Source organism: Oncorhynchus clarkii, chromosome 18 (genome assembly GCF_045791955.1).
Source record: "Oncorhynchus clarkii lewisi isolate Uvic-CL-2024 chromosome 18, UVic_Ocla_1.0, whole genome shotgun sequence".
NCBI classification, from domain to species: Eukaryota; Metazoa; Chordata; class Actinopteri; order Salmoniformes; family Salmonidae; genus Oncorhynchus; species Oncorhynchus clarkii.
The window spans coordinates 7243200-7256811 of record NC_092164.1 but is presented as its reverse complement, the minus strand read 5'-3'; the positions used below and the strand labels follow the sequence as shown (position 1 = coordinate 7256811).

General features: G+C 41.8%; 3 protein-coding genes across 3 annotated transcripts in view; all 3 read left to right on the top strand.

The window, feature by feature from the left end:
• Positions 1-13612, top strand: part of LOC139372956 (general transcription factor II-I repeat domain-containing protein 2-like) — a 979173-nt gene that overhangs the window by 642747 nt on the left and 322814 nt on the right. The gene's annotated exons all lie outside the window — the stretch shown is intronic.
• On the top strand, positions 731-2676 carry LOC139372426 (gamma-crystallin S-1-like). The gene is made up of 3 exons (XM_071112139.1): positions 731-825; positions 1454-1696; positions 2003-2676. The coding sequence occupies exons 1-3, from the start codon at positions 817-819 to the stop codon at positions 2267-2269; spliced, it is 519 nt and encodes a 172-aa protein (XP_070968240.1). The 5' UTR covers positions 731-816; the 3' UTR covers positions 2270-2676.
• LOC139372425 (gamma-crystallin S-1-like) lies at positions 8120-9375 on the top strand. Its single transcript, XM_071112137.1, has 3 exons — positions 8120-8205; positions 8301-8543; positions 8868-9375. Exons 1-3 carry the CDS (start codon positions 8185-8187, stop codon positions 9138-9140), a joined length of 537 nt encoding a protein of 178 aa, XP_070968238.1. The 5' UTR covers positions 8120-8184; the 3' UTR covers positions 9141-9375.

Sequence of the window (13612 nt, the reverse complement as noted above, 5' to 3'; positions counted from 1 at the left end):
CAGACCTCTTGTCCTGTTATGGAGACCAGACCTCTTGTCTTGTTGTGGAGACCAGACCTCTTGTCCTGGTGTGGAGACCAGACCTCTTGTCCTGGTGTGGAGACCAGACCTCTTGTCCTGTTGTGGAGACCAGACCTCTTGTCCTGTTGTGGAGACCAGACCTCTTGTCCTGTTGTGGAGACCAGACCTCTTGTCCTGTTGTGGAGACCAGACCTGTTGTCCTGTTGTGGAGACCAGACCTCTTGTCCTGTTGTGGAGACCAGACCTGTTGTCCTGTTGTGGAGACCAGACCTCTTGTCCTGTTGTGGAGACCAGACCTCTTGTCCTGTTATGGAGACCAGACCTGTTGTCCTGTTGTGGAGACCAGACCTGTTGTCCTGTTGTGGAGACCAGACCTATTGTCCTGTTGTGGAGACCAGACCTCTTGTCCTGTTGTGGAGACCAGACCTCTTGTCCTGTTGTGGAGACCAGACCTCTTGCAGGTTCTTTGACAAATGAAAAAGGATGGGCCCTGACCCAAAACATTTGATATCAAACCAATGTCCTCTGGTGCCCTTGTTTTGGTCAGCATGGTGTACGGTATAAAGTGCATTTGGGATGGTTTGCACTTTCCATTTGTCTTTGTTTGTAGATCGGGGCATCAGTGCTTCTGAACAATGTGATGAGTCTGGATTTGAATTGCTGATTGAATTATATCCAATTCGAACAGTGCTAAGTAACCATGTGCTTGCTTTTATTGTCCTGGCTGCATATAAAGAGAATATTGGTGGAGCTTGGTGGTTTAATGTATCACGCCTGGCCTACTGATAATTAACCATGGAAAAGGTAAGCAGAGTTATTGATAAAGTTATCACAAAGTTATTGATAAAGCTATCACATTAAGTTATTCATAAAGTTATCACAACGGTATTGATAAAGCTATCACAAAGTTATTGATAAGGCTATCACATGAAGTTATTGATGAAGCAATCACATGAAGTTATTGATGAAGCAATCACACGAAGTTATTGATGAAGCTATCACATGAAGTTATTGATGAAGCAATCACATGAAGTTATTGATGAAGCGATCACATGAAGTTATTGATGAAGCATTCACATGAAGTTATTGATGAAGCAATCACATGAAGTTATTGATGAAGCATTCACATGAAGTTATTGATTAAGCGATCACATGAAGTTATTGATAAGGCTATCACATTAAATTATAAAGTTACCACGTTCAGTTATTGATAAAGCTGTCACAAGTTATCATAAAGTATAACTCTACAGTAAGTTATATACAAACTGCATATGTCATTGAAGTTGCAGAGAAACTCATAATATGTATTATACAACGGGTGGGTCTAATACTGAATGCTGATTGGTTAAAACGGCATGCCAGCTCGTCTATTCCAAAAGTTACTACAGGCTTCTCAGGAATTATCACTTAATTATATGATGTTTGGTGTCAGATCACCTTCTACGAGGACCGGAACTACCAGGGACGGTACTATGAGTGCGACAGTGACTCCAGCGACCTGCACACCTTCCTCAGCCGCTGTAACTCAGTCAGGGTGGAGGGGGGATTCTGGGTGGTGTACGAGAGGCCCAACTACATGGGCTTCCAGTACGTGCTGACCCCTGGAGAGTACCCTGACTACCAGCGCTGGATGGGATTTAATGACACCGTCAGGTCCTGTCGCATCATTAGGAATGTGAGTAGAGTGGATGGATGGACAATATGAGACATTTTTGAAAGAGTTCATATGGAATAGAGAAGTATAACCAACCTGTAATCATTATACGCAGGTTAGCACCACACTTACAGAGCTTGTTCCTAACCAGACCTTACCACCCTACTGTGAATGTATTTTACGTGTCTGATTGTGCAGCAGTTATTGTTCAGCCATAAAGGGGCAGGTCAAGATATCATTTTGTTTTATTTAGATGGTCATATCTTCCCTAAAAAAACGTATGCTTTAACATTTCGTTCTTGTTGTGATTCTGTTTCCTGACTCCAGGTGGGCAACTCGTGGAGAATGAAGCTGTGGGAGAAACCTAACTTTGAGGGCCAGAGCATGGAGGCGGCAGACAACATGCCCTCCTTCCAGGAGCGCTGGCACAGCCGCGAGGTGAACTCCTGCAAGGTGTTCGAAGGCGCCTGGGTTTTCTTTGAGCATCCCAACTACAGGGGGCGCCAGTACCTGCTGGAGAGGGGAGAGTACAGACGCCACACCGAGTGGGGGGGCATGCAGGCCAACGTAGGCTCCATCCGCTGTGTCAAGTAGTACGGCACGTCACCACCAAGGGTTGAGGATGTGCATCATTGTGTGTAAGAAGTACAAATAAAGTTGTGTTGAAAATCTAAAAAACTTCTTCACAATATGAGCACAATATTCAGGCTTGAGTGATAGATATGGGCTGAATCTCATTCCTTTATTTTGGTCCTGACCATAGATTTTCGTGACAGTTGTAGTCCGATTTCAAAACCTGGGCTGCATGAGGTAACACTTTACTTAACAGCGATAGGTGTAATGCTTTGTGATGCAGTTTGAATGCATAGTAAGATGTGTCATAGGCTCATTATGACACCCGTGTGTCTTCATATAACGATCCTGTCAGAATAGCAGCTATTATCAGCTCAAAATCTCATGCGGAGAAACAACATGTACATGCTACTTAAAAAGCATTGGTTGTTGGTTGTCACCCAGAAAGGTTAAAGACATTTTTTAAAGTTTTAACCAAAACAATGGTCAGAGGTTACCAAGCATTACAGTTGAGCTAGGTCCCTGTTCCAGGGTCATGGGTCTGTAGATGCACCACCACTAAAGAAAGAATATGTAAATACAGGGCCTTGGGAAAGTATTCAGACCCCTTGACTTTTTACATTCTATCATGTTACAGTCTTATTCTAAAATTGATTACATTCATTTTTTTCAATCTACACATAATACCCCATAATAACAAAGCGAAAACAGTTATTTTTTGTTGACATTTTTGCAGAAGTACCTTTTTACATGAGTATTCAGACCCTTTGCTATGAGACTCGAAATTGAGCTCAGGTGCATCCTGTTTCCATTGATCCTCCTTGAGATGTTTCTACAACTGTGTTGTGGGTCTCGTCCCGTATAGTTATTGGAGGTTTTACCTCACCCTTTTGTTTGGGTACATCCCTGTCTTTTGTATACGCGTTTGTTTTGGGCTTCGTCCCCGTACCTTTCATGGCATGTTGTATTTTTGGGTGGAGTATTAAAAACCCTCATTACGTATTCCTGCGCCTGTCTCCAATCATTTATACAACGTGACAATAAGGCTGAAATGTAACAAAATGTGGAAAAAGTCAAGGGGTCTGAATACTCCCCCCCCCCCCCCCAAAAAAAGTAGACTTACATGTATTTCTTTATTTTATAAAGAAAGAAGACATTGCTGATTGAAATAGCTGACATTGCCCAAATGTCCAATTCATTCTGACGTCTACAACTGCACTCTCAACACCACAAAATATACTGTACATCATATCTACGTAGTCTCCTGTTTTCATGTCAGGCATGAAACCATGGAGTGATATATATATATTATATATATATATATATATATATATATATAGTCCCAGTCAAAAGTTTGGACATATGTACTCATTTCAGGGTTTTTCTTTATTTTTACTATTTTCTACATTGTAGAATAACTGTGAAGACATCAAAACTATGAAATAACACATGGAATCATATAGAAACCAAAAAAATTTAAAACAAATTAAAATATATTTTATATTTAAGATTCTTCAAAGTAGCCACCCTTTGCACACTCTTGGCATTCTCTCAACCAGCTTCATGAGGTAGTCACCTGGAATGCATTTCAATTAACAGGTGTGCCTTGCCAAAAGTTCATTTGTGGAATTTCTTTCCTTCTTAATGCATTTGAGCCAATCAGTTGTGTTGTGACAAGGCAGGGGAGTGTATATGGAAGATAGCCCTATTTAAGGACTAAGACTTAGTAAAAGACTAAGTCCATATTATGGAAAAAAACAGATCAAATAAGCAAAGAGAAACTACAGTCCATCATTACTTTAAGACATGAAGGTCTGTCAATATGGAACATTTCAAGAACTTTCAAAGGTTCTTCAAGTACAGTCACAAAAACCATCAAGCGCTATGATGAAACTGGATCTCATGAGGACCACCACAGGAAAGGAAAACCCAGAGTTACCTCTGCTATGATGAAACTGGCTCTCATGAGGCCAGCACAGGAAAGGAAGACCCAGAGTTACCTCTGCTATGATGAAACTGGCTCTCATGAGGCCAGCACAGGAAAGGAAGACCCAGAGTTACCTCTGCTATGATGAAACTGGATCTCATGAGGATCGCCACAGGAAAGGAAGACCCAGAGTTACCTCTGCTGCAGAAGATAAGTTCATTAGAGTTATCAGCCTCAGAAATTGCAGCCCAAATAAATGTGTCACAGAGTTCAAGTAACAGACACATCTCAACATCAACTGTTCAGAGGATACTGTGTGAATCAGGCCTTCATGGTCGAATTGCTGTAAAGAAACCACAACTAAAGGACACCAATAATAAGAAGAGACTTGCTTGGGCCTAGAAACACGAGCAATGGACATTAGATCGGTGGAAATCTGTCCTTTGGTCTGATAAGTCAAATGTTTTGATTTTTGGTTCCAACCACCGTGTCTTTGTGAGACGCAGTGTAGGTGAACGGATGATCTCCACATGTGTGGTTCCCACCGTGAAGCATGGAGGAGGAGGTGTGATGGTGTGGGGGTGCTTTGCTGGTGACACTGTCTGTGATTTATTTAGAATTCAAGGCACACTTAACCAGCATGGCTACCACAGCATTCTGCAGTGATATGCAATCCCATCTGGTTTGGGCTTAGTGGGACTATCATTTGGAACATTGACCCAACACACCTCCAGGCTGTGTGAGGGCTAGAGGAGAAAGAGAGATGGAGTGCTGCATCAGATGACCTGGCCTCCACAATTACCCAACCTCATCCCAATTGAGATGGTTTGGGATGAGTTGGACCCCAGAGTAAAAGAAAAGCAGCCAACAAGTGTTCAGTATATGTGGGAACTCCTTTTGGAAAAGTCTTTTGGAAAAGCATTCCTGGTGAAGCTGGATGAGGGAATGCCAAGAGTGTGTAAAGCTGTCTTCAAGGCAAAGGGTGGCTACTTTGACGAGTCTAAAATCTAAAATATTTGTTTAACACTTTTTTGGTTACTACATGATTCCTTATTTGTTATTTTATAGTTTTAATGTCTTCACTATTATTCTACAATGGAGAAAACTGTAAAAATAAAGAAAAACCCTTGAATGAGCAGGTGTGTCCAAACTAATGACTGGTACTATATATATATATATATATATATATATATATATATATATATATATATATATATATATATATATATATACACAGTGCCTTGCGAAAGTATTCGGCCCCCTTGAACTTTGCGACCTTTTGCCACATTTCAGGCTTCAAACATAAAGATATAAAACTGTATTTTTTTGTCAAGAATCAACAACAAGTGGGACACAATCATGAAGTGGAACGACATTTATTGGATATTTCAAACTTTTTTAACAAATCAAAAACTGAAAAATTGGGTGTGCAACATTATTCAGCCCCTTTACTTTCAGTGCAGCAAACTCTCTCAAGAAGTTCAGTGAGGATCTCTGAATGATCCAATGTTGACCTAAATGACTAATGATGATAAATACAATCCACCTGTGTGTAATCAAGTCTCCGTATAAATGCACCTGCACTGTGATAGTCTCAGAGGTCCGTTAAAAGCGCAGAGAGCATCATGAAGAACAAGGAACACACCAGGCAGGTCCGAGATACTGTTGTGAAGAAGTTTAAAGCCGGATTTGGATACAAAAAGATTTCCCAAGCTTTAAACATCCCAAGGAGCACTGTGCAAGCGATAATATTGAAATGGAAGGAGTATCAGACCACTGCAAATCTACCAAGACCTGGCCGTTCCTCTAAACTTTCAGCTCATACAAGGAGAAGACTGATCAGAGATGCAGCCAAGAGGCCCATGATCACTCTGGATGAACTGCAGAGATCTACAGCTGAGATGGGAGACTCTGTCCATAGGACAACAATCAGTCGTATATTGCACAAATCTGGCCTTTATGGAAGAGTGGCAAGAAGAAAGCCATTTCTTAAAGATATCCATAAAAAGTGTCGTTTAAAGTTTGCCACAAGCCACCTGGGAGACACACCAAACATGTGGAAGAAGGTGCTCTGGTCAGATGAAACCAAAATTGAACTTTTTGGCAACAATGCAAAACGTTATGTTTGGCGTAAAAGCAACACAGCTCATCACCCTGAACACACCATGCCCACTGTCAATAATGGTGGTGGCAGCATCATGGTTTGGGCCTGCTTTTCTTCAGCAGGGACAGGGAAGATGGTTAAAATTGATGGGAAGATGGATGGAGCCAAATACAGGACCATTCTGGAAGAAAACCTGATGGAGTCTGCAAAAGACCTGAGACTGGGACGGAGATTTGTCTTCCAACAAGACAATGATCCAAAACATAAAGCAAAATCTACAATGGAATGGTTCAAAAATAAACATATCCAGGTGTTAGAATGGCCAAGTCAAAGTCCAGACCTGAATCCAATCGAGAATCTGTGGAAAGAACTGGAAACTGCTGTTCACAAATGCTCTCCATCCAACCTCACTGAGCTCGAGCTGTTTTGCAAGGAGGAATGGGAAAAAATGTCAGTCTCTCGATGTGCAAAACTGATAGACATACCCCAAGCGACTTACAGCTGTAATCGCAGCAAAAGGTGGCGCTACAAAGTATTAACTTAAGGGGGCTGAATAATTTTGCACGCCCAATTTTTCAGTTTTTGATTTGTTAAAAAAGTTTGAAATATCCAATAAATGTCGTTCTACTTCATGATTGTGTCCCACTTGTTGTTGATTCTTCACAAAAAAATACAATTTTATATCTTTATGTTTGAAGCCTGAAATGTGGCAAAAGGTCGCAAAGTTCAAGGGGGCCAAATGTATATATATATATACAGTACATTTATAAAAACATTTATGGAGTGAATTTCACAACACGGAATCCTACGGTTTTACCTCACCGACCTAAAGACGTGCAGAAATAAAACTGTATAAGTCAATAGAAACATAAGGCGATGCACTTTTATACCTATCTAGGATTTGTAATGCAGGAAAGGGTCCGGGATGGGCCTATAACTGTTCCCCTGTTATGCAGAGGAACTCATCTGGACTCTCAACCCGGCACAGCCAGAAGAGGACTGGCCACCCCTCAGAGCCTGGTTCCTCTCTAGGTTTCTTCCTAGGTTTTGGCCTTTCTAGGGAGTTTTTCCTAACCACCGTGCTTCTTCACCTGCATTGCTTGCTGTTTGGGGTTTTAGGCTGGGTTTCTGTACAGCACTTTGAGATATCAGCTGATGTACGAAGGGCTATATAAATACATTTGATTTGATGATCTGTAGAAAGACTGTATGCTGGTAGTTGGTCACAGTGCACCTACCGATTCAACAGAAAGGTAAAGCATGTCGGTATATGCTTTATAACTTGTCATAAGCATGTACTGGATATGAGCTGTTATAATGTCTTTGACAAGGCTTATAATATGTTGTGTTTCTCTATGTATCAACATTTTAGCTGACTCAAAATGACTGGTATTTGGTGAGGGTCATAATGAGATGATTATTAAGGGATCATACATGCTCAGACAAGTCTTACAAATCATTATAACTACATCATAAGGCATTATAGCAACTGGCTTTAGGTAAAGTGTTACAGACAGGAATTAGCAAACTGGACCTATCAGAGACTACAGTGTATTCAGACAAATAGCTTTGTTCTAGGAACTGCTGCTCACCGCTGGCAACAATTTTATTGGATAAATTAAAAAGGTTCTGGAATCAGGCGCCGTGGGATCAAAAGGTCAGCGTCGACACAACAGATCATTAAACTTGGCATGAAGCCGTGGTGTTTTAAAACAAACACAGCATCAGCTGTTGTGCCCTAGTTAATAGTGGTGCGCATTTGAATGACAATGATTCCACCGGCCATGCATTTCCATGTCATACATATATATAACTCCCCCAGGGCAGAGTCCTTACATTACCGTATATGTCTAGAGGGATATTTTTGATTGTGTGTAGAATAGTATTAAAAAGAATAATCCAAACATGGACCGCATGCAGGGGAAGGTACTGTAGGTGGCTGTGTGTGTGTGTGTGTGTGTGTTCCTTCCTCTTTTTTTTTTAAGTAACCGTTTTTAAAAAGACAACAATCCTTTGTGCAGATCTTCTTCTATGAGGACCGGAACTTCCAGGGCCTCCACTATGAGTGCAGCGGCGACTGCCCCGAACTGAGCTCTCATTTCAGCCGCTGCAACTCCATCAGGGTGGAGAGTGGTGCCTGGGTGGTCTATGAGAGGCCCAACTACATGGGCTCTCAGTACATCCTGACCAGGGGAGAGTACCCCGACTACCAGCGCTGGATGGGCTACAACGACACTATCAGGTCCTGCCGGATTATCAGACATGTAAGTCAAGCCACTGTGAGGTGATTTGTGCGTGGTAGTGGTACATGTTGATTACTCATTCAGGGATCTACACAGACATGCATGCACACACGCAAACACGCATCCGTGCACGCATGCAAACCACACACACACACACACACACACACAGGACCAAATGTAATTATTATAGTGCATTAATTTCCATTCTAACACCACAGATCTGTTGAAACCTGATGTTGGTGTCCCGTATGAGGACACTGATATCCCAGGTATAATGACACAGCTGATTGATCCCTGGGGATATTGTTCAGATGAAGTTTGGAACTGTGCTCCACTGTGTTGTAGACCACTGGCATGCACAGGATCCGCGTGTACGAGCGCCCTGACTTTGCCGGTCAGATGATTGAGTTCAGTGAGGACAGCCCCAACCTGTCTGAGCGTTTCCGCCACCCCGAGGTGCACTCTGCCAATGTGCTGGACGGCGCCTGGGTCTTCTACGAGCACCCCAACTACAGGGGACGCCAGCACCTGCTGGAGAGGGGCGAGTACAGACGCCACACCGAGTGGGGGGGCATGCAGGCCAACGTGGGCTCCCTCCGCCGCGTCCAGGACTTTTAGACCATCCTTGTCATACAGATGTAGGATCTTAATTTGAGCCAGGTTGCTACAGCAGGAAAATGATCCTGCAGCAACAGGAAATGTTCATTATTATGTGGATTATAATTTTTGTAAGGGAAAATCAAGTGGAAATTACAAACTTCAGAAGCCTTTTTCAAAACTCAAATACACTACAGGTTTTTAATTTCCTGCAACAGGGTGATCAAATAAAGACATTGTTATGCTCAACAGCCAATCAGAAGGCATCTGACTTTTTACTTCCTCTCTTTTCCTCTCTACTTCCTTTTCTCTTGATATGTCTTGATTGCATGTGGGGCTCTGTAGGGCCATCAATGGCACCGGTCCATATAGATGGTACCATATAGCACACTGTAGATGGTACCATATAGCACACTGTAGATGGATGGTACCATATATCACACTGTAGATGGATGGTACCATATATCACACTGTAGATGGATGGTACCATATAACACACTGTAGATGGTACCATATAACACACTGTAGATGGATGGTACCATATAACACACTGTAGATGGTACCATATAACACACTGTAGATGGATGGTACCATATAACACACTGTAGATGGTACCATATAGCACACTGTAGATGGATGGTACCATATAACACACTGTAGATGGTACCATATAGCACACTGTAGATGGTACCATATAGCACACTGTAGATGGATGGTACCATATAGCACACTGTAGATGGATGGTACCATATAGCACACTGTAGATGGTACCATATAGCACACTGTAGATGGATGGTACCATATAACACACTGTAGATGGATGGTACCATATAGCACACTGTAGATGGTACCATATAGCACACTGTAGATAACACACTGATGGTACCATATAACACACTGTAGATGGATGGTACCATATAGCACACTGTAGATGGTACCATATAGCACACTGTAGATGGATGGTACCATATAACACACTGTAGATGGATGGTACCATATAGCACACTGTAGATGGTACCATATAGCACACTGTAGATGGATGGTACCATATAACAAACAACTGTAGATGGTACCATATAACACACTGTAGATGGATGGTACCATATAACAAACACACTGTAGATGGTACCATATAACAAACAACTGTAGATGGTACCATATAACACACTGTAGATGGTACCATATAGCACACTGTAGATGGATGGTACCATATAACACACTGTAGATGGATGGTACCATATAACACACTGTAGATGGATGGTACCATATAGCACACTGTAGATGGATGGTACCATATAACACACTGTAGATGGGACCATATAACACACTGTAGATGGGACCATATAACACACTGTAGATGGTACCATATAACACACTGTAGATGGGACCATATAACACACTGTAGATGGTACCATATAGCACACTGTAGATGGTACCATATAACACACTGTAGATGGTACCATATAACACACTGTAGATGGTACCATATAACACACTGTAGATGGTACCATATAGCACACTGTAGATGGTACCATATAGCACACATGGTACCATATAACACACTGTAGATGGGACCATATAACACACTGTAGATGGTACCATATAACACACTGTAGATGGTACCATATAGCACACTGTAGATGGTACCATATAGCACACTGTAGATGGATGGTACCATATATCACACTGTAGATGGTACCATATAGCACACTGTAGATGGATGGTACCATATAGCACACTGTAGATGGTACCATATAACACACTGTAGATGGTACCATATAACACACTGTAGATGGTACCATATAACACACTGTAGATGGATGGTACCATATAGCACACTGTAGATGGTACCATATAGCACACTGTAGATACATTTTCCCCATTGTGTGACATCATCATAGCGCTTGAGGTAAGTTCCCACAGTAGAAGAGTGTTCCAGCAAGCCTTTTGGGGACACATTGCCCCTCCCATCGTATCTACTCAATAGTCTCAACACTTACAAATCCAGCATGAATTATAATTTCTGCATTGTTTAGACTAGAAGGAGTGCATCAAGACCATTGATTGGCATACCAAATGAGCTAAGGTAAGGTTCCAATGTAGTTGCAATGCGAGTTATACGCCGATCCATCCACTCTACTTTTGTTTTTGCCTTAACTAACCATGTCTTAAGTCACCATACCAAACTTAACATATCATTCATTATAGTGTCCTGGATTTTCATTTACTATCTTACATCTAGTCTATGAGACCAGGCTGGTATTTGGTGAGATGTTTTTGAGAACAACCAGACTGTGTAATACAGTAAGTGTGTAGTCATGGTGACATCCCTCGGTCATATGAGGTCAACTGAATCTTGTGTACAGTGTTTGTGTCCTGATGTGCCCTCGTGTGACCACACGCGACCAATTGAAATTTGACCCTGCCGCTGTTCGCCCACCAGCCAACTCTTACGAGGAACATTCAGGAAGAGATACAACAATAATACCATGCACACACGCAAACACGCATCCGTGCACGCATGCAAACCACACACACACATATCTTTTGTATTTTGTCATGAAGCCACCCGATGATTCCTAACATCAATACACAGAGGTTATTTGGATTGGGAGGCAGGGGGGAGCTGGGGAGTCTGTTTGGGGTGGGGTAAGAGGTGGGTGCAGGTGGTGGTCAATGGGCATGTGGGCTAAAAAGTCTGAACAATGGGTCAGTAAACCCCAGTGATGATTCAGGGGGATTTGCCAATAAGGATCCACAGCAATGTCAGTGGAGGGTATTGTGCTGAGGTGGCAGCCTGATGAGCCTGTGCCAGCAGCCTGGTCTCATAGACTAGACGTAACATAGTAAATGTAAATCTGGAACGTTAGTATGATATGTTACGTTTGGTATGGTTACATAATACAGATGGTTACTTAATTTACTGCCGTGGGCGAAATCTGGGTCATACAGACTGTTTCTTGGTCATCTTAAACAAATCTACTTTGAAGCAAAAGTATCCACAGTAACATCTAATACGAATTGTAATTCATAACGCATCATACGAAATGAATGATGGACATCCATAAATTAATACATACCATACAAAACATAACATATCACACTAAATGGAGCGTCTCGGATTTACATACAGAATAACACAAAATGCTCTGAGACCAGGTTGGTGCCAGGGATGGCTGAAATCACACAGTGTTTTATACACAGAGGTGGCTGACAATGCAAGAACCAGGCATGGGTCTGGTGGGCCTGGTCCTGCACAGCCCAATGTATTGTACCACATGCCAGCTCTGACACTACTACCACTACCCAGCCTGCATAGGGCCTGCTACCCAGCATGCAATGCACAGTACCGTATCCAGCATCATAATATGACAGGAATGGTACAATGGATTCCTGCAAGTAGCTACTTTATAGAAGTGTTTTTAGACATCTATAAATAGTATATAAAAGCATTGATTCTCACCCCATCTTCTAGTCCACACCAACAAATCAATGTGAGTCACTGTTATTTAGGGGACCTGTAACTCATGGATAGATGATTGTCTGTGATGTGTAAGTGTTGATCATGTCTGGGATTCTCTGCGTTGTTTAATTTCCCTGCATGCACCATAAATGCATTTGTAGCTATTTATTTGTTTTCTGTAGTCGTTGTGTATTCAGAGTGACAATAACAACAATACCGTTTTATGAAAGGATTCCCTACATCTTACTTCAGTCTAATTGACCTGTATTATAAACCTATAGGTGTTCATTTCATTGTTTTCCTGTAAGTGCATCCTCTCACTCAATCCCTTTAAATCTCTTTCATAAATCTCTTTGTATACTTGTACAGTATGGGTACCCTCCAGCAGAGGGAATCATTCTCAAGTGTCATAGGGTCGGATTCATGCAAACCTGCCATAGCAAAGTCTTTGCAATGTCTTTGCACATAACTAATACCTTGTGCCGTGCTAAAAGCATTCGTCTGTGAGGGAATATCCTTGCTATTTTTACTCTACCCAAAGCCATTCAATTGTATCTAACTTGATGGAAAAGGTATATGCAACAGAAATGGACAAATACCAATATTTATGAAATCAAAAAAGATGAGGTACTTGTATTATTATTATTATTATTATTATTGTTGAAATCAAATGTGCTGAATTGACCATTAGATCTGATAAGGGATGCAGTTACCAACATCGGCCAGCAGAGGGGAGTGTCACTTTCATGTCTGTCTAGCAGTCAGACATGGACCACGGTGTGGGTGTTACATTTGGCAGCTGCAGAGAGAGGATAAAAGAGTTAGTGCCACCATGAATCCTCTCTGTGAGTCACAAAATGTTGCCCTATTCCATATATAGTGCACTACTTTCGACCAGAGCTCTATGGGCCCTGGTTAAAAGTAGTGCACCACATAGGAAAAAGGGTGGCATTTGGGAAGCACACTCTCTGTTCTTTGCTGTCTCCTCTCAGATTAAAGGCCCTTTGAGTCTTGCTCTGAAGTACCTGTA

Bases quoted from the DNA above. Each gene is read 5' to 3' on its own strand.
- LOC139372426 (XM_071112139.1), top strand. The intron at 1,697-2,002 runs GTGAGTAGAGTG...TCCTGACTCCAG, and splicing joins CCTGTCGCATCATTAGGAAT to GTGGGCAACTCGTGGAGAAT.
- LOC139372425 (XM_071112137.1), top strand. From the start codon at position 8,185: ATGGACCGCATGCAGGGGAAG. The intron at 8,206-8,300 runs GTACTGTAGGTG...TCCTTTGTGCAG, and splicing joins TGGACCGCATGCAGGGGAAG to ATCTTCTTCTATGAGGACCG. The intron at 8,544-8,867 runs GTAAGTCAAGCC...ACTGTGTTGTAG, and splicing joins CCTGCCGGATTATCAGACAT to ACCACTGGCATGCACAGGAT.